Below are 26,279 nucleotides of genomic sequence, written 5' to 3' on the forward strand. Positions count from 1 at the left end.
GAAGGATGGAGATCAGGGGAGGAGGACCTGCAGGCGGTACCCACATGTTCCCTAAATATATCACACAGATTGATACAACTGTATTTATTGCTAAGAGTGTACTATACCCCCACAGAATGTTTGCTATGGGTCTGCGATCTACCCCAGTGTACTAGGTGTAAGAGGGATCATGGAGACTTGATCCACCTACTGTGGAGGTGCCGAAACTCCACCTCTATTGGCTGGGGATGCTGGACACCATAAACAGAATAGTTCAAGTCTCGCTACCTGCAGACCCAAAACATTGCCTACTCAACGTGCTAGAGAAATTGGAATGGGTAGAATGCACCCGGGTGGCAGTCACTAGATCTCTATTTCTGGCACGCAAGCTTATAATGACCCACTGGATATCGGAGGATCCCCCTGCTGTCAAAGAGTGGATTAATACAATGGGAGATATGCTTCGGAAGGAAAAGACAATTTTCCAGCATAGGGGCTGCGCCCAGAAATTCAAGAAACTATGGGGGCCATGGATGGATGTACCGGGGCTTGCTCCGGTGGATCTTGTCATGGGCAGACTGCTGGGCATCGGTACCTGAATAGGGGGCCTGGGGAGACTTTGACTGATGGCAATTCAGTCTAGAGCATGCCCTCGTGCACGATCAGGTAGTCGTGGATTGACTAGTTAGACCAGCAGACCGCGCATATTTATTTATTATGGCTGTAAATGTACTGCGATGTATTTGTGGATTTGGTGAATGTTTATGTGTTATTTAATAAACTTTTTTCTGGATTAAAAAAAACAGAATGCAATGATTTGCAAATCTCAAACATTTTATTCACAATAGAAAATAGAAAACATATCAACTGAGAAAATATAGAATTTTAAGGAAAAAAAATAAGGTGTTTTTGAAATTGATAGCAACAACACGAAAAAGTTGGAACAGGGCAGCAAAAAGCTGGCAACTAATTAGGTTAATTGGCAACAGGTCAGTAACATGATTGGGTATTATAAAAAGAGCATCTTAGGGAATCGAATGGTTTCAGAAGCAAAGATGGACAGAGGTTCACCGATCTGTGAAAAGCTGTGTCGAAAAATTGTCAAATAATTTCAGAATAATGTTCTTCAACGAGAGAAATCCTCTGTGCACGAGGGACAAGGCTGAAACACAGATTTGGATGTTATCTTCAGGCCCTCTGCAGACACTACATTAAAATCGGGCATAATTCTGTGATGGACATCACAGCATGGGCTCAGGAATGCATCAAAAAAACATTGTCTGTGAACACAGCTTGACTTGCCATCCAAAAATGCAAGGTAAAGCACTTCATGCAAAGAAGCCATATCTGAACGTGATCTAGAAACGCAACAGACGAGCCAAAGCTGGTCTGTTGCAAAGTTAATCTGTGGTCAAATGAATTTAAATTTGACATTCTTTTTGGCAACCATGGGAACCATATTATCAGGACTAAAAAGAAGAGAGATCTTCTGGCTTGCTATCAGCGATTCGCTCAAAATCCTGCATCTGTGATGGTATGAGGTTGCAGTAGTGCGTACAGAATGGACAGCTTGCACATCTAGAAGGGCATCATCAATACTAAAAGACATAGATCCTGGTTTTAGAGCAGCATATGCTCAGGCAGGAATGGGACAACATTCCTCCCCCAAAACTCCAGCAACTGATCTCCTCAGTTCCCAGACATTTAAAGAGTGTTAAAGGAAGAGGGGATGCTGCGCCGCAGTGGACTTGGCCCTGCCCCAACATTATTCTTAAATTGTTTGACAATTTTTAGCCACAGCTTTTCACAGATTGCTGAACCTCTGAGAAGCTTTACTGAGACAGTGACTCTCTCTAAGGCCTCTTTCACACTACCGATCCGTTCAGGTCAGCCTGTCAGTTTTTCAGGCGGACCTGAACGGATGCTCCATAGGGGTCTATTTAGCATCAGATGTCAGCGGAGATGTAAGACGGAGCGATCCCCGCTGAGCAAGCGGATATCCACGGGGCGGATCATCACTGATCCGCCCCATGTAAAAGGACCCTTAGATGCTTTATACCCAATCATGTTACTGACCCTGTTGCAATTTCACCTAATTTGTTGCAAAATGTTCTTCCAGCTTTTCCTTTTTAGTACTATTTACTTTTCCAGCTTTTTGTTTCTCTGTCCCAACTTTTTGAGATTTGTTGCTGCCATCAGTTTCAAAATAACTTTATTTTTTTTTCTTAAAATTATACGTTTTCTCAGTTAAAAGTAATATGTTTTCTATTGTGAATAAAATGATGGGTTTGAGATTTGCAAATCCATTGCATTCTGTTTTTATGTAAATTTTAGAGTTTTTTGATTGTTGTTGTAAGTCAGTAATGTTGTATAGGGGGACAGTTGACTATTGAACACACAGAACAGACACATGTGAGAATATTCAATGACAGTTTTGAAAATACTTGAGAGGTGTGATAATAGGTCTGCAGAGAACTGATTACTTACTGAAGACATCTCTCCACCGCTGGGGCACTCTTTGCTTGTGGACAGTTAAATAATAAACTGGTAAACCACTCAGAGTGATAAGACAGCCAATGCCTGTATTCACTGGATCTGAGTACAGGGACATTGACACAATAAACAGGCTCATTGTAGTGAACACAAAAGGAATGATCAAGGGGACCTAGAAAACAAGAAATTTGAGTCACAGAAACAAGATCCTCTTTTCATAAACCTGTAGTTGTACTTTCATCATTCAAATTAGAAACACAAATGAAAATGTGTTAATTATAAAAGCAATCTGCAGTCAGCAAACATAGATTACTCACAAGTCATTAGGCTTATATACAGTTGTGCTCATAAGTTTACATACCCTGGCAGAATTTATGTTTTCTTGGTCATTTTTCAGAGAATATAATAGCATATAATTATGAGAATATAATAGAACAGAGAATAAGATAAACCTTTCTTTCACTCGTGGTTAGTGTTTGGCTGAAGCCATTTATTATCAATCAAATCAGGGGTTACTTCCTCTTTAAAGTAGAATTCCAGCCCAACTTACCTTTTTTTTAATCCACTTTGGTTTGGCCATGTGATCATCTGCTCTGGCTCCCCTGTTGCAGGGGAGAGGAGGGAGCGCCGACAATGGCTGGGACATGGGAGCCTATAGATATGGGCTCCCAGAATTCCCAGCCATTGTGTAGTGCTACCTCCTCTCCCCTGCACCTGCCGCTGACACTGGTGATGAATCCTTTACCAGGTTTATACGTTATTTAACTAACTATTATACAATTGATTTACAATATAAATTTCATTTTAGTTGGGCTTTTTCATAGGCCTCATTATGCCTTCCTCTGTGGTTTCACCAAATGTCCCCCAGTTACCCCTCTGATTTTGGAGCCCAATTTATTATTGCATTTTTAGAAACTCACCTATACAAAGGTAATTTAGACTTGGATTTGGCTAGCAGGCCCACACATATTCAAGATTGATGCTAATATTGTCTTTGTATATGTTTGTTTTTTTGAACTTAAATTGATTTTTCTTTTTCGTTACAATTATGTATTTATAATATATTTTTTTAATTCTTAGAGATCATATATGCAGTTCTTGATTAAATATCTCCTGAGGAAGCCATTTCATGGTGAAACATGTAGAGAATCGTAATCTACTACACCCTTTCCATCTACCGTATGGATATATTTGATGACAATGTTTAAATATTTTAATGTTTAAATAAAATTTTGATATTTTTTATATATATTTTTGTAATGTTTTTTGCACTCTTAAAATCCCAGCCGTCATCTTTTCTTGTTGTACTTGCCAAATTACAGGATGTGGTGCTGATGATCAGACATGCAACAATCTTTTCTATATTTTTTGTTTTCCACCAGATTGCTGCCAGTGGCTATAGCAGCCAGCAGTGACACTTCAGCACTGCAGTGTTGATGGAGAAATCGAGCAATTTACGGCCTGCCTTAGGGTGGAATTCTGTTTCAATCTTTTTATTAACCCCTTGGAGTCGGCGCCATGATTGGCTGTAATTGGCTGTCATGGCAGTCACTTGATCGGAAAGCTTTTGGCGCAGGGCGCTCACTCTCGGCACAGCTGTGTTTGCACTAATGCACGCAAATATGCAGCCACTCGGCGCCAAAAGACCCACCCGCCGAGAGGCCGCATATTTTGCGTGCAGCCGGCACCAAGAGGTTAAGATGTCAAGTAACAATAAAAACACTATAAAGTGCCTTAGGCTTGCCTTAGGCTGGAATTCTACTTTAAGGTGAATATTGCAGCAAAAGCTGGTTTTGTTAGTTTATCTTTTTTAATAGGTTCTTCATTTTAATCTTATCTTTAGCTAGAGTTTTGCCATAAAGAAATGTATAGTCTTTTCAATCATTTAATAAAGGACATGAACTTGATGTAAACAATCTTATTTTATTTAGTAGTTTGTAATTATATTGATTCATACATTTGAGCCATCTATACAGTATTTGAAGACAGGAAGATCACCGGCATCACGGTAAAGTGCACAAGACATTAATTTATTAAGACATCGGTGTATACAACGCAAACGTCAACACGCTTCCACCATAATGACCTTACCTATGGCCATAATCACGAGTAAGGCTGTTATGGCGGAGACGCGTTGATTGTGCTGTATACACCGATGTTTTCATAAAGCTAATGTTTGCTGAAATTGATCGTGATGACAGCAATCTTCCTTTCTTCAGTTCAGCAGACCGCAATCCATGGCTGAGCAACGGCCATTCAGCAGTGGGTGTTTAATATAGGAGGTAGAAGCGCTGCTTTTTGTTCACAGCTATACAGTATTGGTTTGTTGCATGCACACGCTCTGCTTTGCAGTGTTGCATAGTGGTTAGTCTTTAACCAATTAAGGTCCACCCTATAGCAATTTTACTGCTACAGATTGGCACCTCTGCACCGCATCACATGTGTATATACATGTATATACATGATCCAATTGTTTTGGGTAGAGGGCACGCAGGCGCGCCGTCAGTACCACTGATTCGATGTCCGCCGGCACCCGCCGATCTTCAGGCAGAGAGGCAGAATGGCAGTCTGCCTATGTAAGGCAGATCACAATTCTGACAGGAGAAAAGGGTTGGAACTTTTTTCCCTGCAAAGCAAGAACTAGGATCCATGTTTTCCCCTAGTAAAAGCACCTCCCAACAGTATAGTAAATCACTGGCTAGGCACACAGTTAATCCTTTGAGCGCCCTGATGATTAAGATCCTTCCCAGCCAGTGTCATTAGCACAGTAACAGTGCATTTTTTTTTAGTACTGATCACTGTATTAGTGATACTGTATTAGTGTCACTGGTCAGTTAGTGTCCGAATGTCTGCCGCAATATCGCAGTCCTGAAGATAAATAGAAAATTCTGGACAGCCGCACTCCAAAGGAAATTTCTTTTGCCTTTTATTGAAAAATCAGGATCACAATGTGCAAAACGTTTGCTCAGGGTCCAATCAATATTATAATACATAATGGTCTAAATTTAGGAAGTAATTTGATTTTTTATTTTTATTTATTTATTATTTTTTTTATTGGATATGTTTTATAGCAGAAAGAGAGATGGATATAACTATCTAGAATTGTCTGTCTTTTTTTTTGTTTATAGTATAAAAAACAGTGGTGATCCAATACCACCAAAACAAAGCTCTATTTGTGGGGGGTAATGACTGACTTTTTTTTACATGGTCAGCTATGAAATAAAAAAAAAAAAAAATGTTCTCAAAATGTTGATACATTTTAAGCGCAGTGTTTGAATCAGGTTTAATCAAGTGCACAGCTCCCTCTAGTGGCTAATCTACATATTTCTATATTTAATACAATCACCTTAAATGGTCTGGGTAGGTCAGGGTGTTTTCGCCGATGTATAATCAAACCGAGCGTTACCAATCCCATGAAAAGCCATCGAGAAAAGCTATAAAAGTTCAACAGTCCATAAAGGTCACCAATTCCAATCATTACGAAGACCAAAGGCATCTAGAAGAGATAAACACATGGCCTTGTGAAGATTTAGAATTTTTTCTTTACCTGTCAACCAGATTTTACCATTCACTCCAAAGCATAGGCAGGTGTAGTCTATATTGTCCACTGCCGGTGGCGCTCGACTGCAGTGGCATTGCAGAGGGATAGGAATTCAAGAGTAAGCTAGTTCCTCTATAGCAGTTGTAGGCAACCTGGGGCCTCCAGCTGTTGCAGAAATACAAGTCCCATCATACCTCTGGGATTAATTGTAACTGCCAGCCTTGCAATGCCTCATGGGAAGAGTAGTTCCACAACAGCTGGAGGTCCCAGGTTGCCTACCCCTGCTCTATGGTTTCCTGGGTCACAAGGGGTAGCTATCTGATCGGATCCTGGTGCCGCATGTGACTTTGGTGGCTATCTTGGGTCAGACAGAGTCTACCTGGCTTGGCATGCATTTTGTGTGTGGCTAGAGTAGGGAGAGGTCTCCTGTCTGACAGTGCTTGGCATCAGAAAAAGGTTCCAGAGGAGTAGGGAAAGTGCAGGGACATGCCATCCTACCTGACATCCTCCCCACTTGGGTACAAACTGGCCAGACTGCATTCTGCTCCTTGAAATGGATGCTGTTGGCACACATGGAACCTTCTGCTACTTACAAATTTCTGTTGCATCCTGTGAGTGCCCATGGTCAGGTTTCCTTCCTGCCGGGCTTGTTGTGTATTGCCAAACTTCAATTACATTATAGTCCTGTTACTCTGCACCAGTGTTTTCTGCCATCGCACCTGCCCACACACATACTGAACTAGAAATGCATAAAGAAGAACCATACTTGAAAAGAAGTATAAACAACATTACCATTAATACCAAGGCAGGAAGTGGTGTGTGCCTTCTAATATGGATCATGGAGAACAGAGGTGGCCACTGACCTTCTCTGGAAGCAGCAAACAGCATCCTAGATAAGATGGACAGATCACATTGGTGAGTGGCATTCCATATACAACAGAGCAGAGGCTGTGAAGAAGATAACTTACCTAGAAGCGGCAAAGATTCCCCCATTCAGAGCTCCAAAGCATGACATTGCCACCAGTATGGAGATCAACCAGGAGACTTGACTCAGGGTGTGGTCAGTAAAGGTCTTACATAGAAAGGTAACAGGACAGAAGAGTTTAATGCTGCACAAAAACTTACATATTAATTAAATATATTCCTTAAAAACTACAAAGGATAGAAATCCACTTTGTCTACACTAAACAACTTTGCAAACCCAGATGCTACCTTGTAAGAATTGTGATGACATCACTAAACTGTATCGAAGCCTTGGAAGCTAATGTATGTCCCTTGTTGGATTATGTTAAGAGTAAATTGAGGATCTGGATTAATTTACTCTTGTTGATGTCGGGGAGAATATATTTAATTAAATCAATTGTATTACCCAAGTGCCTATATGTGTTTTCCCATTTCCCTGTAAGGATACCCAAATAGATATTTAAAAAACTGAACATCAGAAATTTTTGGGCCAACATTCCCGAGTACATTTACAGAGTATTACCAGAGAGTGTGGAGGAAGCCATAAGAAAAGCACCAGAGAGAGCGCAGCTTGTGCCAAAAAAGGGAAGAAAGACTCGGATCTTGGGCGTAAAAATTTTTTAGTGAGCGGACCTCCTTGAATTTCAATTTACTACCCCTGGTATAGAGTGCATAACAAAAGGAAGAAATGGTGACTATTGTATGGATGTGAAAGATTGGAGTGAGCGTTAACTATGGGCAGGGATCGGCAAGGTGTCTGTGAGCGGTGTTTGCAGTGTTCGCAGCCGCTGTTTTCAGGTAGGAGCTGGTTTAGGTGTCCCCCATGCCCCGACTCCCGTCCCACTGTCCACCTGGGTGTGGAAACTATTGGTTGCTAGCGTCCTAGATTAAGATATATTTAATAGCCTCTAAATAGGCTTCAAAAAGGGTGAACTCGGAGCGCAAAGCATTGTGGGGTGGGGGGGGGGGGTCACAGTGGCTGCATTTGACGGGGCACAGTGGTGGCATTCGACAGGCACAGTGGTGGCATTTGACAGTTTTTCTCAGTATTTTTCCGAATTTTTTCATTTGTTTGAGCCCCCCCCCCCCCCTCAAATTTTGAGCACCAGCCGCTACTGGAATAGAATATGGGTTTATGAGATTTTCAAACCCTTGCCTTCTGTTTTTATTTTACACAGCATCCCAGAGTTCAGCTTTAAGTGGGCTTTTCAGCAATAACTTTACAAATGTCCATGAATAATACTGTAACAGGTCCCAATAGACATATATGCAAAGAACTTAGAGCACCGCCCAAAGCCTTCCCCTGCAGTCCAAAGCACAAAACAGATGTTGGCATTCAAAGAAGCTCATCCAGGCTAGCAGAAGCAAATTAGAAGGCAGAAGGTGGAAACACTGCACACCGGAGTCCAGTCACTATACAAATAGGTAAAAAATCTCTGATTTCTTTATGATTCTAGATCACTATGATTAAGTCCCATGGGTGGGGTGAAACATGTCAGAGGAGTGTAGTCAGGATGAGCTTAGGCTGAAGCTCTTTCTTTACCTGTCTGCATAGTGGCTGGGCTATGGTGTGCAGGGTTTCCACCTTTTGTCTCTTAAGTCACAATAGACAGCAACAGTATAATTTTTCAAAAAAGCTCCACCTTTTGTTATTAATTAGCAGTCCTGGAGCTCTAGTCCAGTGGCTTTGCCAAGAATGAGATGACATCATCACTCTAATCCAAGTAGCAGAAATCCTTCACTAAAACCTCAAAAAATATGCTTTTGATTATAATCTCTATGACTACATTACCTGCCACAATAGTTCAAGCAGGTACCACTAAATGGGCCTAGGCACAGCTATTAGACAGATTCCTGTTCAGATGTCCACTTTTATGTAGTGGACGATGGGTGGAAGAGTTGGGACCCATTAAAGATGATGTATGGGATGTTCTCAAGTCCTCACAACTTGTATCTTTGTCTCCCTTACAGTTACCACAACTCTTTATACTTCATAGAGTAGAGTTTATCGCACACTTAAGTTACTTTGAGATGACTCTTGCTGCAGCAAATGTGGTCCCCCACATGGAATCTCATTCACTTTATCTGGCACTGCCAGAAATGGAGGAGGTATTGGGAAAAGATGCTCAAAACAATTAATGGTCTCTTTGGAGTCTACTTTACCATGCTCACTTGTATCTTACGCTATTACAATTCTTCCCTTATGGATGAAGGTATGGTTATAGCAATTACTAGATCATTATTTACTATATGCATTTTGATAGCCCTAAAGTGAACCTCACCCAACCCAACCTCACTTAAGACTGGATCACCAAATTCAATAGGTGCATTTCATTTGAAGAACATACCTTTCTCCTACATAATGCTGTGCATACGTTACGCTTAATATGGTCTTGCTGGACAGAGTCTATATGCCTAGCCATTAGAGAAAGCTAGGCCTTTTCCTTTCCGGTTAAGGTAGCTCATGTTTTCATCTAATTGCTGTGGTGTAACTTATATCTGCTGGAGGAAATGTTTGAATACTGATCTGTACTGTGTTTTTCTTGTTTTTTTTCTCGCTCTCTCGCAAGACAGCATATTTCTATGCAAATGCTATAAAAATAACTTTTATAAATAAAATCTGATACAAAAAAAATATGACTGCTCCCAGGATTCTAAGAAAGTTGCTTTGCTTCATGATTTCCTTTCATTTAGAGCTAAAGACCAGTATAGATGGACTTTCTCCACCTGTCCACCCAGTAAACGTTTGCCTGATGACACATACTTTGCCAAATGGTAATATACAAAGCCAAAGAAAGTCAGTGGCGGAAGTCTACAGGTTTCAAGACTGGTCGTTGGCTGTGTTGTCACTGCCGCTGAAGGTGCCAAGGCCTCTCCAACAATAACATCATCAAGGCAACTAACTGTTCTAATAAAATTGCCATTCCACCAAAAGGAATGTGCAGTTATAGACTTGCTATCCTACCTCTGCAAAGGTAAAGTCAGTACTCACCATGGCAACGGCTTCAGATGCCAGCACTTCATTGGTTGTGAGGACAGTATAGTACGCCACATTGGTGAGCAGGTAGCAGATGGTGACTATGATCAGTGACACAATCACAGTTATGGGGATATTCCTGGGAAAAATACACTGCTGCCAGTTAGGCATTAACACCTTTTATTACCAACATATAGAAACTAATATTGCAATATGCAAGTGACCCTGATGAATCATGATGTATGATATTTTCTTGCAGAGATAAATTTATATAAACACTATATTGCCAAAAGTATTGGGACACCTGCCTTTACACACACATGAACTTAAATGGCACCTAGTCTTAGTCTGTCGGGTTTAATATTGAGTTGGCCCACCCTTTGCAGCTATAACAGCTTCAACTCTTCTGGGAAGGCTGTCCACAAGGTTTAGGAGTATATCTATGGGAATATTTAACCATTTTTCCAGGAGCGTATTTGTGAGGTCAGGCACTGATGTTGGTCCAGAAGGCTTGGTTCTCAGTCTCCACTCTAATTCATCCCAAAGGTGTTCTATCAGGTTGAGGCCCAGACTCTGTGCAGGCCAGTCAAGTTCCTCCACCCCTGACTAGCTCATCCAAGTCTTTTATGGACCTTGCTTTGTGCACTGGTCTAAATCATTGGGTGGAACAGGGGGGGGGGGGGGGGTTATGGTGTGGTGTTGTTTTTCAGGGGTTGGGCTTGGCCCCTTAGTTCCAGTGAAGGGAACTCTTAAGGTGTCAGCATATCAAGAAATTTTGGACAATTTCATACTCCCAACTTTGTGGGAACTGTTTGGGCATGGCCCCTTCCTGTTCCAACATCACTGCACATAATAATGGATAACTAAAGAGTCCATACAGGATAAAGGACAGGTGGTAGATACTTATGTAGCGCCGGCTCCTGATGAGCACGTGCTGTATGGTTTCTGAAAATTAATATTCCTAAAACCACAGTTGGGTTTTAGGGCTAATTTTGCCAAATTATGGTTTCAGTGCCAGTCTAGCTGGATTGCGCTGAGTTTTCCTTGGCTGCAGGTGTCGCTGTCACTGCCAGCAAGTGGTAGAATGCAGTCTAGTTGGGTGTATTGAGTACAATCATTGTCTCGGAACCAGCCTAGTGGGAGTGTTTTACCCTGCTGTACATTCTGGGAGGTGGTATCACATGGTATCACATGATTCGGGGTTCCTGTCCAGAAGAGATTTTCTGTCTTTTTGGTCCTGGTCCTCCTGACCAGCCCCCATGGCTCTCCTGGCATGGGGTGCGGATCCATGCAATTCCGAGCCTCGGGGCTGGATAGCCCGAGGAGAAGCAACTACAAGGACAGGCCTGAATGGATATGAGGCCATAATGATTCAAAGGTGGTCCGGTGCCATCTCATCTAGGGAGAGGCCCAGCAACTGGAGAAGCATCCTAGGGAGGACTATTCGGGAGAAGGCCATGCGTAAGGCTGGTTTCTCAGAAGGAGCCTGGAGGCTCAGTTGAAGGACACTTTGTGGATCTATGTCCATACGGTATCGCAGGACCGGCTGAGAGATACTGGTACCGTATGATAGTTCTCTAAAATTTGTCTACATCCCTCAGTTACATTCAAGTCTGTGGCAGAGACTTTTATTTCTCAAGTGTTCTACATCCAAGTCAGTGGCAGAGACTTTGCTTTACTTAACACCCTGACAGCTGCTAGGCCTAGTGAGAGGAGGTCTATCCGGAGGTTGTGAGAATCCAGCTGTGAAATGTTTATTCTCTGGATTTTGCAGTTCCAAAAGAACCTGAACTTCCTTTCCAACTCTCTACCTTTTATTAAGAAACTGCGTTATCTTCTAAAATAAATAACCCAAAAGAGGATCCAGTGTCAGTTTCTGCATTTCTTTGGGCCATCTACCACGGGAACCCCTAGACAGAGGTGAGGTCAAGCAGCTCCTTCGGGGGTCAGTGCTACACTTATAAAAATCTTGATTATGCTGTCACACTGTGCTATTGACATAGATTTGACAGAAAGTTTATTTTGCATCAAATAAAAAAGTTGACTTACCTTTCTGGGTTTACTATCTCTTCAGTAACAAAAGTAACATAAAACCTGTAATTTAAATAAAAAAGGAATAACTAGACACAGGATAATATATTTTGTCTCCACAGACCATACTTTTCAAGGCTTTAAAGATGAATTCCAGGCATGGTATATTGTTACATAGTGACATTGGTTTGGCTTGGAGCAATGTAACTATGTATATACCATACCTGACCTTCTCCCGGAAACTGGGAAACCGGGAAGTAGACATAGATTCTTCAGTGTTCTCCACATAGCACGGGCGCCATTCAGAGGATGCTTTGCACTTTCTGAATTATTGAAAAGTGTTCTCTGGATGAGAAAATGTCCAATCAGGGAACGCTTTGTAGTGTACCACAATTGCATACTCACCTATATTATGGCCCTGGATCCTGAGACACTGTTAACCCTGCACTGTCTGCATTTCTGTTTTTAGGTGGGTGCACTTTAAGGTTTGATTTTTTGATCCCGGGACATGGCCTGGCATACATGTGGGGAACACGATTCTGGATTGTTACAGCAAATCCAGGACTGTTGGCATCAGTAGCAAGTAGGCTGTGCTCCTTCTTTCCTTCCAAATGCTGGCCTGGTATGTATTTTAAATAGACCCAGTGATTATTTTTAAATCTCAAACCAAATCCATTTCAGAAAGGGGTTAATATTACTGCAGTGCAGCACCTTTCATGTCTCTTTACTTCCAGTCTGTGCACCTATATCATAGGTTCAGATGAACATTCTATAGTGGTGACATAAGAAGCAGGAGTGCATTGGGTTTCTCTTGTTTTTCCTGGTTCATTGTTTAGCTAATATAAATGAAAAGGACCACCGGTGAAGTAGCATGTCAGCTCACTAAATGCAACATTTTACAGCTCCCTCTGAATAACTAACTGTACATGAATGGCAGAACCCAGTGGAAGTATCCACTGGAAGGGTAACAACACTGCTCCTCCTTACAGATCTGTTTAGAAAGTGATGTCAAGAAAGTGGAAAGATAAGTTGTACTTAGCAGCATCAAAAGGCTGAAGTAAGAGAAAGCTTTACAGCAATGCACAGCAAAACACATACATGGTAGTGGCACCCCAACACATTAACCCAGTGAACATCAAATGCACCAGCATTGCAGAGCACTATAATGCACAGTAACTCACTGCAACAGAACAGCCAAGTGTGAATAGGGCCTGAAGGGAAGATTTTAAAAAGAGGCAACATGGAACAAGTGCAAGGTAAGGAAATTTTAAGGACCTATTCAAACCAGTGGGTATGCTTTATTCTATGTATAACGCATCCCCACTGGCATGCACTGTAATAGGGAGGAGCGCTGAGTTGTTACACTGCATCACATTGTTTTCCTATTTTTTCTTTTTTTAATTCACTTTATGTAACTTTATCATTTCATTAATTTCTATGCACTACAGTACATTGCAATCTAACACTCTGTACTGCTTCAAAATACAGCATGTCCAACTTTTTCTAAGCACAAGTACCAATGTGTGTGAACTGAATTATTACTACAGCGTTTTCTACACCCGAGGAGTCTTTCCAATATAAATGGATGCCTTTTGATTTGTATGGTGCTCCTGCCTCATTCCAGAGAATGATGGATAAGACGTTAAGACCACATGGATAATACACAGCCACCTATTTGGATGATGTAATCATCCACAGGGAATCTCATTTGCCCCGGGTGCAAGCAGTAGTAGATTCCCCTAGGAAAGCAAGACTCACTGCTAACCCCGGAAAGTGTGCCATAGGCTTGGAGGAGGCCAAATACCTTGGCTACCTTAATGGTTGAGGGCTGATCAAGCCTCAGATCATTAAAATTCAGGCGGTTTGAAAGTGGCTCCAACCTATAAATAAAAAGCAAGTTCGTGCATTTCTTGGGATCACAGGATACTACAAGATTTTTTATACCCAATTTTGCCACCACTGAAGCCCCACTGACAGATCTGACGAAGGGTAAAGGGTCGGTCATGATTAAGTGGAATCCTGAGGCAGAGAAGGCATTTCATACGTTTGAAGCAAGCTCTTTGTGCACAACCTGTGCTTGTGACCCCAGATTTCACAAAGGAGTTTGTGGTACGGACGCCTCTGATGTGGGACTTGGTGCTGTATTGTCCCAAGTCAGAGATGGGAAGGAGCACCCAGTGGTCTACCTGAGCAGAAAGCTGAAAAGACATAAGAAAAACTATGCCATTGTTGAGAAGGAATGTTTAGCTATCAAATGGGCCTTAGATGCCCTGAAGTATTACCTGTTGGGGAGACCACTCAAACTAGTCACTAATCATGACCCTCTGGATATGTGATAACAGGGAGAAAAACAGTTGGGTGACAAGGGGGTTCCTTGCATTTCAAGCATTTAAGTTTACAGTGAAGCATAGAACAACAGGTGGTATGAAGTAAGCAAAGGATTGCTCTTGCCCTGGGACTCAGGAAGCCAAAAACCTGAGAGAGCTGCTTATGTCAAGTTTGCTTTGTGAGAGAAATATAATGTTTGCGTTATCTTTGTTTTGTGGGTAACACCTCTGAGCTAGGAATCGGCAATGTTTAGTTAGTGCCTGGATGGCAAGGATTTATTTTCTATTTTGTTTGTTTCATTTTCATGCAACCTTTTTAAATAAAACTGGCTACAAGTCCGATTTTTAAGAAAACCTGCCATTTGGACTACCTTTTTCCCAGGGAAGGTGATCCCCCTTGAGCTAACCCCTGACAACCCTTATTGACTTTTTCACTTTCAATAGATTTTTATGGAAAAACGTAAGTACAAAACATAGCGTAAAAGGACTTTTTGTGATTACCAAAAAGATATTAGACAGCTGTAACGTAGCTCATGAGAATGTAAAAACCTTAATGACTTTTTAAAACTTACCAGCCTCCAAATGCAAACATCCCCGAATAAAAGGCCAGGGGTATTTTATCCAGAGCTAGGTTGGAGGTGTCAAAAGCATCCTGGAAGTTCTCTGTGCGTCCTGGAAGCAGAAGACAAAACACAGAGGTCTCAACCCATCATAAAAAATTGTCTAACTTTATCTTTCAACCAACATATAGCGATCTAAATGTCAGAGGTGACCCTGGCCGATACAGACATTAGAATGAAAGCAGAACTGCAGGAAAATATAGGAACCACAAAATATAATTTTTAATTTTTAATAAACAAAATGTCAGTGTTATACCAATTTGGCTGCAAAAGATTAAATACACAATAGGTGTGGCTGTAGCTCATAGCAACCAAAGACCAACTTTACCTGATCACTGGAATCATACTGACATTGTACATAACAGGGAACACCCAACATAGACAGGTCACCAAATCCTACCTACCAGCGGCTAATGCCATAATTCCAGGCACTATGATAAGTCCAATAGCCACTAACTTCAGTACGGTGAATATAGTCTGAAGATTTGCTGACCAGCTCACGCTCCAACAGTTCAGTGCGATGATGAGCGCTATATAAACACAAGGTTGAAGGAAAGAGTTACACAATTTGTATAATGGCACCTGAACCTGCATTTTGCGATTGTATTGTGTTTTGAGATTGCGGACAGATTCGCAGCAATTCTGCCACAACCCCAAAACGCCAAGTGCGATTGAAGCCTGAAAAAAAGACAGGTCCATCCCGGTAAACCCATTTGTGTGGTTTTTATCCTCTAACAATTCCCATTAATTCAAACTAGTTCTCATATATAAAATAGTCCTTCTATACTATTTACTGATTTCTGTAAGAATTCTGTTGTGATTATTATTTATATTATTCATTATTCTTATATTATAGCTACATAGATAGTCAGTTTGATTTAAATACACAAGTCCATCAATTTCAACCAATAGAAAAAAAAATAACTAGAAAATCTCCATATACACAAACTTATACTTACAGTTGTGCAGAGTAAAGCCCCGTAAACACGAGAGGACTTATGTCCAACAGACTTCCGAAGGAGTTCTGCCGGAGTTCTGCCGGAGTTCCGACAGAGTTCTGACGGACTTTTCGGCTGAGCGGACTTGGCCACACACAATCACACTAAACTCCGACGGATTCGAATGTGATGACGTACGACTGGACTCGAATAAGGAAGTTCATAGCCAGTAGCCAATAGCTGCCCTAGCGTCGGTTTTAGTCCGTCGGAGTAGCATACACACGAGCAAATTTTTCGAAGGGACCGGGTCCGGCGGAGTTCCGGCGGAAAAATTTGAAGCATGTTCCATATTCTAAAGTCCGTCAGACTTTGGCGAGTCAAAAGTCCGTTGCAGCCCACACACGATCGAATAGTCTGACGGAATCAGTCCGTCGGACTTTGGATGTTGAAAAGTCCGCTCGTGTGTACGGGGCATAAGACAAAAAAAACAAACAATAAAGCATCATCCAATCTTTTCTGATCCCCCAGAAGGCAATTGGATATTGCTTGGATCAACAATCTCTGGTGTTATTACCTATCAATCGTAGAATCCAGTTATATTGTGTGCCTTTAGGAATGCATCTATCTCTTTTTTTTTTTAAAACAAACTTTTGAGCTAGACATAAAGCAAGCCCCATTGTCCTCTGTTACCCTGTTTCCCCCGAAAATAAGACCTAGCGTGATTGTCGGTGATGGCTGCCGTATAAGCCCTACCCTCCAAATAAGCCCTAGTTAAAGTCCTTGTAGGTCTTATTTTCAGGGTAGGGCTTGTTTTTGGGGAAACAGGGTATGGCTTATTTGGGGGGGTAGGGCTTATATTGCAGCCATCACCGACAATCACGCTAGGTCTTATTTTCGGGGAAACAGGGTATGAGCTGCAAGTGAATAACACTGTACCAAGTTCACTATATGGACCACCTATCTATATTATACACAATGGCCATATTCCCCTTAATCATTCCTACTCAAGAAAGAATAATGTCATATTTAATTAATTGTGTCAGTATCAGAAGTAAAACAATGGAGCCTCCATCAGTTTACCACTGATGCTGACATAATTACTTACTGACTGTTGTTCCAACCATCTCCTGGATCGCTTTGGCCAGGAGCTCTGTGTTTTGAGTCTATCAAACATTTTGATGCATTGTGTTAGGGCCGGTTCACACTGCAGGCGAGGCGAGGCGACACCGACTTGCCTCGTCGCGACCTGCCGCGACCTCAGCGGCAACTTGCAGATGACTTCTGTATAGAAGTCAATGCAAGTCGCCCCGAGGTCGCCCAGAAGTAGTACAGGAACCTTTTTTCTGAGTCGGAGCGACTCGAGTCGCTCCTCTCAGAACGGTTCCATTGTACAGAACTGGGGCGACTTGTCACACTGCGGCGAGGCGAGTCGTGTCGCCTCGCATCGCCCGCAGTGTGAACCGGCCCTTAAGCCCCAAAGAAAGGGAGATATGTGACACCCACCCAAACTCCTTGGCTGTTTTTTATTTTCTTGTTGCCACTTGTGGACTTAAGACATTGGTGTTCATTCTGGCTCAGTACAACTGCAGTTGGTATTTTGTATCTTGTGTTTTTTCTTTTTGTTTTGTTTTTATAATGTGAAAAAGGATATTTTGCAGTTCTGAGAACTCCATATTGCTTTGCAATATGACTGTTAAGATCTGTACTACGTGTATTTATGCATTGAAGTTGTATGTACAGCTGCTGTAAGCTTTGTATAATTGATAATGTATGATACATAAAAAAAAAAATGTATATGCTAAAAAACAAAAAAACAAACTGCTTACCAATGCCAATGGCGCTGATGAGTTTCACAACCATGGCTGGGGCATGACATGGGGCAAACAGCGGTTCTATTATGTACCGTCCAAACGCCAGACAGACCACGGCTATATTTGCTGGCCTAGAAAACACGCACTAGAATAATTCATACATGGAACCATAAGACATGGATCTAATGAGCTGGAATTATTCAAGCATTTGAAAGAAGAACGTTCTGTGTCACCATAGTAGCCCATTTCCAACTGTCATTTTTCCTGTGTAGGTTAAGAAGAGGAATAATCTGATTGGCTGCAATGAGCAGATTTCAGGATCCTAGCACAGGCAGAACAGTTGGACTCATGAAGGCTATAGCATCCTCCCTTCCCATCCTCCATGCTTCACCTAGGGCCCATTCACACCACTGCTTTGCAATAATGCAATGAATCGTCTGCCTTTGTGAACACACGGTAATGAGCCCTAAAGAAAGGGAGCAGTTGATTCTGTTTTTTAACACCTTTTTAACAAGCGATATTAAACCCAAAAGCAAACATTTATTATATTGCAGCTTACCAATTCTTAGATGTGATGGCTGCATTTGTTTTCTTTTTTTAGGCTTTTCACTCACCTGGTGATCCAGCTTGTAAGTCTGTGGCTTGCAGATGTAGCAATTAGAGGGATGAGACAAACCACTTACCACTGACAGGGTACTTACAAGGGTCAGCTGTTATTTATTTATGCAAAACGTTATCCGAAAAGGAACAAAACTGTTTGCTGTAACTGCTTAAAAAGTGTGAACTGGAGTTTGACTTCAAATTGTGTATCTAAATCTGCTAGAACATCTAACACTGTGTGTGTGTAAAATATATGTGTGTGTGTGTAAATATATATATATATATATATATATATATATATATATATATATATATATATATATAAAATGTGCGTGTGATTCTGCAGAGGAGGCCCACACTGCAATAGTAATGCCACAGTGCACGGTGGTTAAAAAAAGTTTTGAATACAGGTTATGTCCTCTGTCAGGTTTTGCTGTTGGTGCCCCTGCTGGGGAGATACACCCTGCCCTGGAGACATGACATGAAGGGAGAGGAAAGCTCCACACATCATAGAGACCACCTCAGACCACCTCAGACACTTCCCCTTTGGGACATTATCCAATGTTCTATCAGAAAGCCGCTACCCTTCAGAAAATGCAACCTTAGTCAAGCTCTGTTGTGGCCATCTTGGTACACCCGCACTCTTCTGCAGTAAGCCTACAATCTGAAGTCGCAAAGTGGACATCTTGTTACACCCAGCGGAGTCTTGTATATTACACTTATTTTTACCAGTAAACTTTTATAGTGCTTATGTGCTTTTATAGTGCTTATATAGTGTAATACAGTATTTAGTAATCCATCAAACTGTTTTGATGTTGAATTTTAAAAGTAGCGGTGTTCTGTCAGATTGGCAAGCCTGTGAGATCAGCAGGCTTGCCGATGGTTTTAAAATTCAACATCAAAACAGTGTCACGCACTTCCAAATACTGCATTTCACTATATAATGTAAGCTGAGTTTACTGGTAAAAATAAGTGTGAAGTGCAAGACTCCGGTGGGTTTAACAAGATGTCTGCTTGCCGCCTTCTGACTGTGCGCTTACTGCGGACGAGTGCGGGTGTATTAAAACCACTTGCTTACTGGGCACTTAAACACCCTTCCTGCCCAGACCAATTTTCAGTTTTCGGTGCTCTCACAATTTGAATGACAATTACTCAGTCATGCAACACTGTACCCAAATGAATTTTTTGTCCTTTTTTTCCGACCAATTGGTCATCTCTCCCCTCTCACACTGTCTGTGCGAGGAGGGAGAGCGGCGCTGAGAGATGATCTCATATGTTTACATATGAGATCATTTCCCATTGGACACGCCGATCACGCTGTAAACGGCCGCTGTGATTGGCCGTTTACAGCGATCTGTGTTTGCCTGTCCCCGGGGGACACGGCGAACACAGAACTTCCGCGATGCGCGCCCGCGGCGGCGCGCATTGCGGAAGTAAACATCAGGACGTCCAGGGACGACCACCCGGACGAACGCGCCTGCTCTACGGCCGTCATTCGGCTATAGGGCGGGCGCGAGGTGGTTAAGATGGCCGTGCCGAAACATCACTTCCGCTACATATTCTGATGGGTAACAACTTTGTGACATGACACACCTCCTTTTTTCTCTGGTGACAACTGGTATAACCCCCATTTACCCTCACTTTTTTTGCACAGAATTATCCAATTATTTACAGTCAGATATTCTTGCTTTACAAATGCAAATTGTCTGGTTGTCATGTTGATCCTGACTCTAGTCTTGAACAATCCCAATGCCAGTATGTAAAGGATTTGCATACTGACTTTACTCTGAATATCCTAACCCGCAGACTTGTTTCCGGTCAGGGACTCAAAAAGGATGAGGATGACAGTCAGGCATCCAACATTTTCACATTCAGAGGTGTGACAAATTACCGTATCATAACAAATTCAGCCCACAGCCTCAAGAAGGCAGGGATGGGCCCCAGAGTCTCCAGCAAGTAGATGTAGTGCCCACCGGATTTCTTTATAGATGTGCCAAGGTCAGCATAAGACAAGGCGCCTGGATCATAAAAGAGAGACAGACATTCTTGTTATACATTGGAGGAGATGATTTACAAAGGCTCATTAGCAGTCTGCAAGTTCTCTTACTCAAAATGCCTCATTATACAATATACATGGAGCCAATTCGCCTACGCGGAGGGACTTGTGTCCACACTGACTGCGCAATAGTCTAACTCTATGTTGCTATTTAACACTAAACCATATCCTTCTCCAAAAATAATCCCTACACATCTACTACCCAATGGCCCTGTAACCTATTTTCATTAAATTGTTTCTTTCTGTGTTTTTCTGCCTCCTTGTAATGTCTTCCATGAGTTCCTGAACCATTCCTTGGAACAAGCAGTATACATTAGTTGTGGTCATGTGCACTGCTCTATGCACACTGTACACCCCATAGTCCATATCTGGAGTGCATGTAGCCATCCTCTAATAGGAATTTGGATCACAGCTGGGAAAAGGGAATTTGGAGATAGTTAAAGTGTTACTAAACCCAGGACCCTGCATTTATTATATCTGGTCTTCCATGGTACACAGAACATGGAAATGCAATTATTTTAGTTTATAGCAGTCTTGTGACTTCTATCAGTATCTGGCCAAGCACCGGTTATGCTTGTAGGAGGAGTTTTCATTCTCCTCTGACTGCTCTATGAGGCTGCAGGATCGCTAACCCTCTGTCTGGAGATTGCTGATTGGTACTGTGCTGATCACATGCACCCTCCCAAACAGGGCCGTTTTTAAGGCAGGGTAAAAGGGGCAGCTGCCTTGGGCCCTGTCATTGTTGTGGGATCCAAATCAGCTGCCTCATACTTGCCAACTATCCTGGTTTGAATTCCCTCACCCCTTGAGGTTTTAGTCCTGTGCTGTGTCCCAATATCTCAGTGTGAAGTGCTGCTACTAATGCTGCCCAGCTCTGCTCTATTGTTGTGTACAGATGACTCACCTGCAGACTCTGTGTTTGCATGTAAATTACCGGCATTCATATTTAAATAGCAGCAGCATTAATATGTAAATAGCGGCGGCCAGCGGCATTGATATGTATATCATGCCCCCAGGGGTCATATCCACAGTAATCTCTAGCAACCAATCAACAAGCAGAAATCATGTGCTGTAACCTCTAGCAACTAACCAGTGATCTGTAATATGTTCTGTAACCTCTAGCAACCAGTCAGTGAGCAGTAATGATACACTGTAACCTCTGGCAACCAATCACAATAGCTGCCTGATCTGAGTCAGTAAACAGTAGCTGCTATTTATTGTATGTCGCAGAGTAGGTGAAGAGCGAAACTGCATGGGGGGGGGGGCAAGAAAAGTTTTGCCCAGGGTCCAATCAATATTAAAGACAGCCCTGCTCCCAAAAAATTCAAAACCTCTCTAATAATACACACCAAACTGTGCCTGTGCAGAGTGCCCACCAAGGCTCTGTACTATCAGGAGATGGATTGGGGACTGTTGAAGAAGGGGAGGATCAGAGATAACAGGATCAAACAGCCTTTTTACCCATAGCAGAGGATTACCCCCATAGGTTCCACAGTGAGCATAACAAGCATGCTTTACTACATACAGCGGGTAAAAATAAGTATTGAACGTGTCATCATTTTTCTAGGTAAACATATTTCTAAAGGTGCTATTGACATGAAATTTTCAACACGTCGGTAACAACCCATGCAATCCATACATACAAAGACACCAAAACAAATATGTTCAGAAATTAAGCTATGTTTAGTAAAATTGAGTGACACAGGGAAAAAGTACTGAACACATGAAGAAAGGGAGGTGCAAAAAGGCATGAAAAGCCAATACACCAGCCTGTATGCACGCTCACCACGCAAGACTCCATTGCTGAAGAAAAAGCATGTTGAAGCATGTTTAAAGTTTTATTTTTAGGGTTCGGCGGTGCAGGGGGCATCTTGATTGACAATGAATCTACATGGGGGGGGGACATTGTTATTTTATTTTTAATAAAAGAATTGTCAAAAACTGTGTGTGTGTGTTTTTTTTTCTTTTTTTACACTTTTTTGGTTAATGAGTAGGGGTACAATGTACTCCATACTCATTCGCATGGAGGGCAGAATCTGGGGGCTCCCGTCCCCTCCATTTCCTGACCTGCCAGGCTGCATGTCCAGATAAGGGTCTGGCATGGATTTTGGGGGGACCCCACGCCGTTATTTTTTTAAATTGCGGTATGAGGTTCCCCTCAAAATCCATACCAGACCCAAAGGGCCTGGTATGGATTCTGGGGAAGGGGGGCCCAATGACCCGATTATGAAGGGGATAAGACCTTCCCAGAGATCAAGCGGTTAATAGTTCTTTTTTCTGTTGATCGAACTTGATAGATGTGTGCGTGGGTAGGGGTCGCTCTGTTGCCCCTTTAAGATAGACCTCTAAACTCTTTCCAGGAAAGAGAATGTAGTTAATTTCCTCCTGGCAGGATCAAATAAATATCTGGGTTGAAGCTTAGCAGAGGGAGTAGGGTCTTTGGCTGGCTGATAGAAGATAGGAGACAGAGGAAATGGATGACTTAAGCCTGGTACACACCCGTGGGGTTGAACAAAAAACGAAACTGTCAGTTCTGATCAGAGCCGCTATACTATTAACCATGCGAGGTTAGATTAGTGATCTCCCCCGCTGAGCTGTTGTGTTCTGACTGAGGGATGTCCCCCAGGCTGAGAGCACTGATTCGGTCAAATGCTGGTTTTCCGGACCGGCAACACACAGGCAGAATGAGGACCATTTTTTTTTTAAACGGCCGTTGTCTCGCGACATTCGTCCCATGTGTATACCTGGCTTTGTAAAGAGCACCATTGTTCCTCACTACCCCTGCTATCAGGCAAATGTACACTATCACTCCATAAAGAACTGCTGATTGATAGTTGAAAGAATTATTATTCTCATTGACACGTGCCCCATTATAAAAAAAAATGAATTCGACTGAGCTTGTGGCCGACATGTGTCTGAAGTGGATCATTAGTACCCTTGCTGCTGTGAAGTGAGAATGTACCTTGTTAAGCTATGCTATTTGCCAGATTCATTTTATGAGGAACCCACTGGGAAAAGTTGGGTTCCTGTGTAGCCAACTGCGTACAAATCTGGTCAGGCTAGGGAAAGGTTAAGGACAGGGCTGACCCAAGACAATGTGCTGTCTGGTTCCAAGAATTAAATGCTGCCCCTCACCCACCCCCCAAAAAAAGGGCACCAAAAGCCCCCCCTATGTATTATTTTATATAATGATAATTAAAGCTAAAATTTAATTTATCAGGAAGTCAGATTGACATGCAACAGTGGTGGTGGTGGGGGGTTCAGTCTGAGGCAACACTGTGGTGGTGGTGGTGGGGGGGGTTCAGTCTGAGGCAGTGGTGGTGGGGGGGTCATCCTGAGGCAGCGGTGGTGGTGGTGGGGGGGTCATCCTGAGTCAGCAGTGGTGGTGGGGGGAATCAGTCTGAGGCCGCGGTGGTGGTGGGGGGATTCAGTCTGAGGCAGCGGTGGTGGTGGGGGGATTCAGTCTGAGGCAGCGGTGGTTGTGGGGGTAGGGGTTTAGTCAGAAGCAGATATGGTAGTGGGGGTGTGGGGTTCAGACAGAGGCAGTGGTGGTGGTGGTGGTGGGGGGTTCAGACAGAGGCAGTGGTGGTGGGGGTTCAGTCAGAGGCAGCGGTGGTGGTGGTGGTGTGGGGTTCAGACAGAGGCAGTAGTGGTGGGGGTTCAGTCAGAGGCAGCGGTGGTGGTGTGGGGCTCAGACAGAGGCAGTGGTGGTGGTGTGGGGTTCAGACAGAGGCAGTGGTGGTGGGGTTCAGTCAGAGGCTGCGGTGGTGGTGGTGGGGGGGTTCAGACAGAGGCAGTGGTGGTGGTCGGGGGGGGGGAGGTTCAGACAGAGGCAGTGGTGGTGGTCGGGGGGGGGGTTCAGACAGAGGCAGTGGTGGTGGTGGTGGGGGGGGGGGTTCAGACAGAGGCAGCGGTGGTGGGGGGGTTGGGACAGAGACAGCGGTGGTGATGGTGGTGGGGGGGTTCAGACAGAGGCAGCGGTGGTGATGGTGGTGGGGGGGTTCAGACAGAGGCAGCGGTGGTGATGGTGGGGGGGGGGGTTCAGAAAGAGGCAACGGTGGTGATGGTGGTGGGGGGGGGTTCAGACAGAGGCAGCGGTGGTGATGGTGGGGGGGGGGGTTCAGAAAGAGGCAACGGTGGTGGTGGTGCTGGGGGGGGGTTGAGACAGAGGCGGTGGTGGTGGTGGGGGGGTGATCAGACAGAGGCAGTGGTGGTGGTGGTGGGGGGGGGGTTGAGACAGAGGCAGCGGTGGTGATGGTGGTGGTGGGGGGGGTTCAGACAGAGGCAACGGTGGTGGTGGTGGGGGGGGGGTTCAGACAGAGGCAGTGGTGGTGGTGGTGGGGGGGGATCAGACAGAGGCAGTGGTGGTGGTGGTGGTGGGGGGGGGGGGGTTGAGACAGAGGCAGCGGTGGTAATGGTGGTGGTGGGGGGGGGGGTTCAGACAGAGGCAACGGTGGTGGTGGTGGTGGTGGTGGTGGGGGGGGGGGTTCAGACAGAGGCGGTGGTGGTAGTGGTGGGGGGATCAGACAGAGGCGGTGGTGGTGGTGGTGGTGGTGGGGGGGGTTGAGACAGAGGCAGCGGTGGTGATGGTGGTGGGGGGTGGGTTGAGACAGAGGCAGTGGTGGTGGTGGTGGGGGGGGGATCAGACAGAGGCAGTGGTGGTGGTGGTGGTGGAGGGGGGGGGGTTGAGACAGAGGCAGCGGTGGTGATGGTGGTGGGGGGGTTCAGACAGAAGCAGCGATGGTGATGGTGGTGGGGGGGGGGTTCAGACAGAGGCAGCGGTGGTGATGGTGGTGGGGGGGTTCAGATAGAGGCAGCGGTGGTGGTGGGGGGGTTCACACAGAGGCAACGGTGGTGGTGGGGGGGGTTCAGACAGAGGCAGTGGTGGTGGTGGGGGGTTCAGACAGAGGCAGTGGTGGTGGGGGTTCAGTCAGAGGCAGCGGTGGTGGTGGTGGTGTGGGGTTCAGACAGAGGCAGTAGTGGTGGGGGTTCAGTCAGAGGCAGCGGTGGTGGTGTGGGGCTCAGACAGAGGCAGTGGTGGTGGGGGTGGTGGTGGTGTAGGGTTCAGACAGAGGCAGTGGTGGTGGGGTTCAGTCAGAGGCAGCGGTGGTGGTGGTGGGGGGATCATACAGAGGCAGTGGTGGCGGGGTTTCAGACAGAGGCTGCGGTGGTGGTGGTGGGGGGGTTCAGACAGAGGCAGTGGTGGTGGTCGGGGGGGGGGTTCAGACAGAGGCAGTGGTGGTGGTCGGGGGGGGTTCAGACAGAGGCAGTGGTGGTGGTGGTGGGGGGGGTTCAGACAGAGGCAGCGGTGGTGGGGGGGTTGGGACAGAGACAGCGGTGGTGATGGTGGTGGGGGGGTTCAGACAGAGGCAGCGGTGGTGATGGTGGTGGGGGGGTTCAGACAGAGGCAGCAGTGGTGATGGTGGGGGGGGGTTCAGAAAGAGGCAACGGTGGTGATGGTGGTGGGGGGGGTTCAGACAGAGGCAGCGGTGGTGATGGTGGGGGGGGGGTTCAGAAAGAGGCAACGGTGGTGGTGGTGCTGGGGGGGGATGATCAGACAGAGGCAGTGGTGGCGGTGGTGGTGGTGGGGGGATGATCAGACAGAGGCAGTGGTGGTGGTGGTGGGGGGGGGGTTGAGACAGAGGCAGCGGTGGTGATGGTGGTGGTGGGGGGGGGTTGAGACAGAGGCAACGGTGGTGGTGGTGGGGGGGGGGGGTTGAGACAGAGGCAGTGGTGGTGGTGGTGGGGGGGGATCAGACAGAGGCAGTGGTGGTGGTGGTGGTGGGGGGGTTAAGACAGAGGCAGCGGTGGTGATGGTGGTGGGGGGGTTCAGACAGAGGCAGCAGTGGTGATGGTGGTGGGGGGGTTCAGACAGAGGCAGCGGTGGTGGGGGGGTTGGGACAGAGACAGCTGTGGTGATGGTGGTGGGGGGGTTCAGACAGA

At 44.6% G+C, this 26,279-nt stretch overlaps 1 protein-coding gene across 1 annotated transcript in view; it reads right to left on the reverse strand.

The window, feature by feature from the left end:
• The window catches only part of LOC143960568 (cystine/glutamate transporter-like), a 41,107-nt gene that overhangs the window by 9,830 nt on the left and 4,998 nt on the right, over positions 1–26,279 (reverse strand). The window contains exons 2-11 of the mRNA XM_077469293.1: positions 20,172–20,298; positions 17,696–17,811; positions 15,336–15,461; positions 14,884–14,983; positions 12,003–12,047; positions 9,969–10,092; positions 6,982–7,085; positions 6,806–6,902; positions 5,819–5,968; positions 2,467–2,644 (exon numbers count right to left, since the gene is read on the reverse strand). Of these exons, the coding sequence (XP_077325419.1) occupies positions 2,467–2,644; positions 5,819–5,968; positions 6,806–6,902; positions 6,982–7,085; positions 9,969–10,092; positions 12,003–12,047; positions 14,884–14,983; positions 15,336–15,461; positions 17,696–17,811; positions 20,172–20,298 (1,167 nt within the window). The remainder of the gene's footprint in view (positions 1–2,466; positions 2,645–5,818; positions 5,969–6,805; positions 6,903–6,981; positions 7,086–9,968; positions 10,093–12,002; positions 12,048–14,883; positions 14,984–15,335; positions 15,462–17,695; positions 17,812–20,171; positions 20,299–26,279) is intronic.

This window comes from Lithobates pipiens, unplaced genomic scaffold (assembly GCF_037356315.1).
Source record: "Lithobates pipiens isolate NorthernLeopardFrog02 unplaced genomic scaffold, aLitPip1_a1.2 Scaffold_8, whole genome shotgun sequence".
Classification (NCBI taxonomy): domain Eukaryota; kingdom Metazoa; phylum Chordata; class Amphibia; order Anura; family Ranidae; genus Lithobates; species Lithobates pipiens.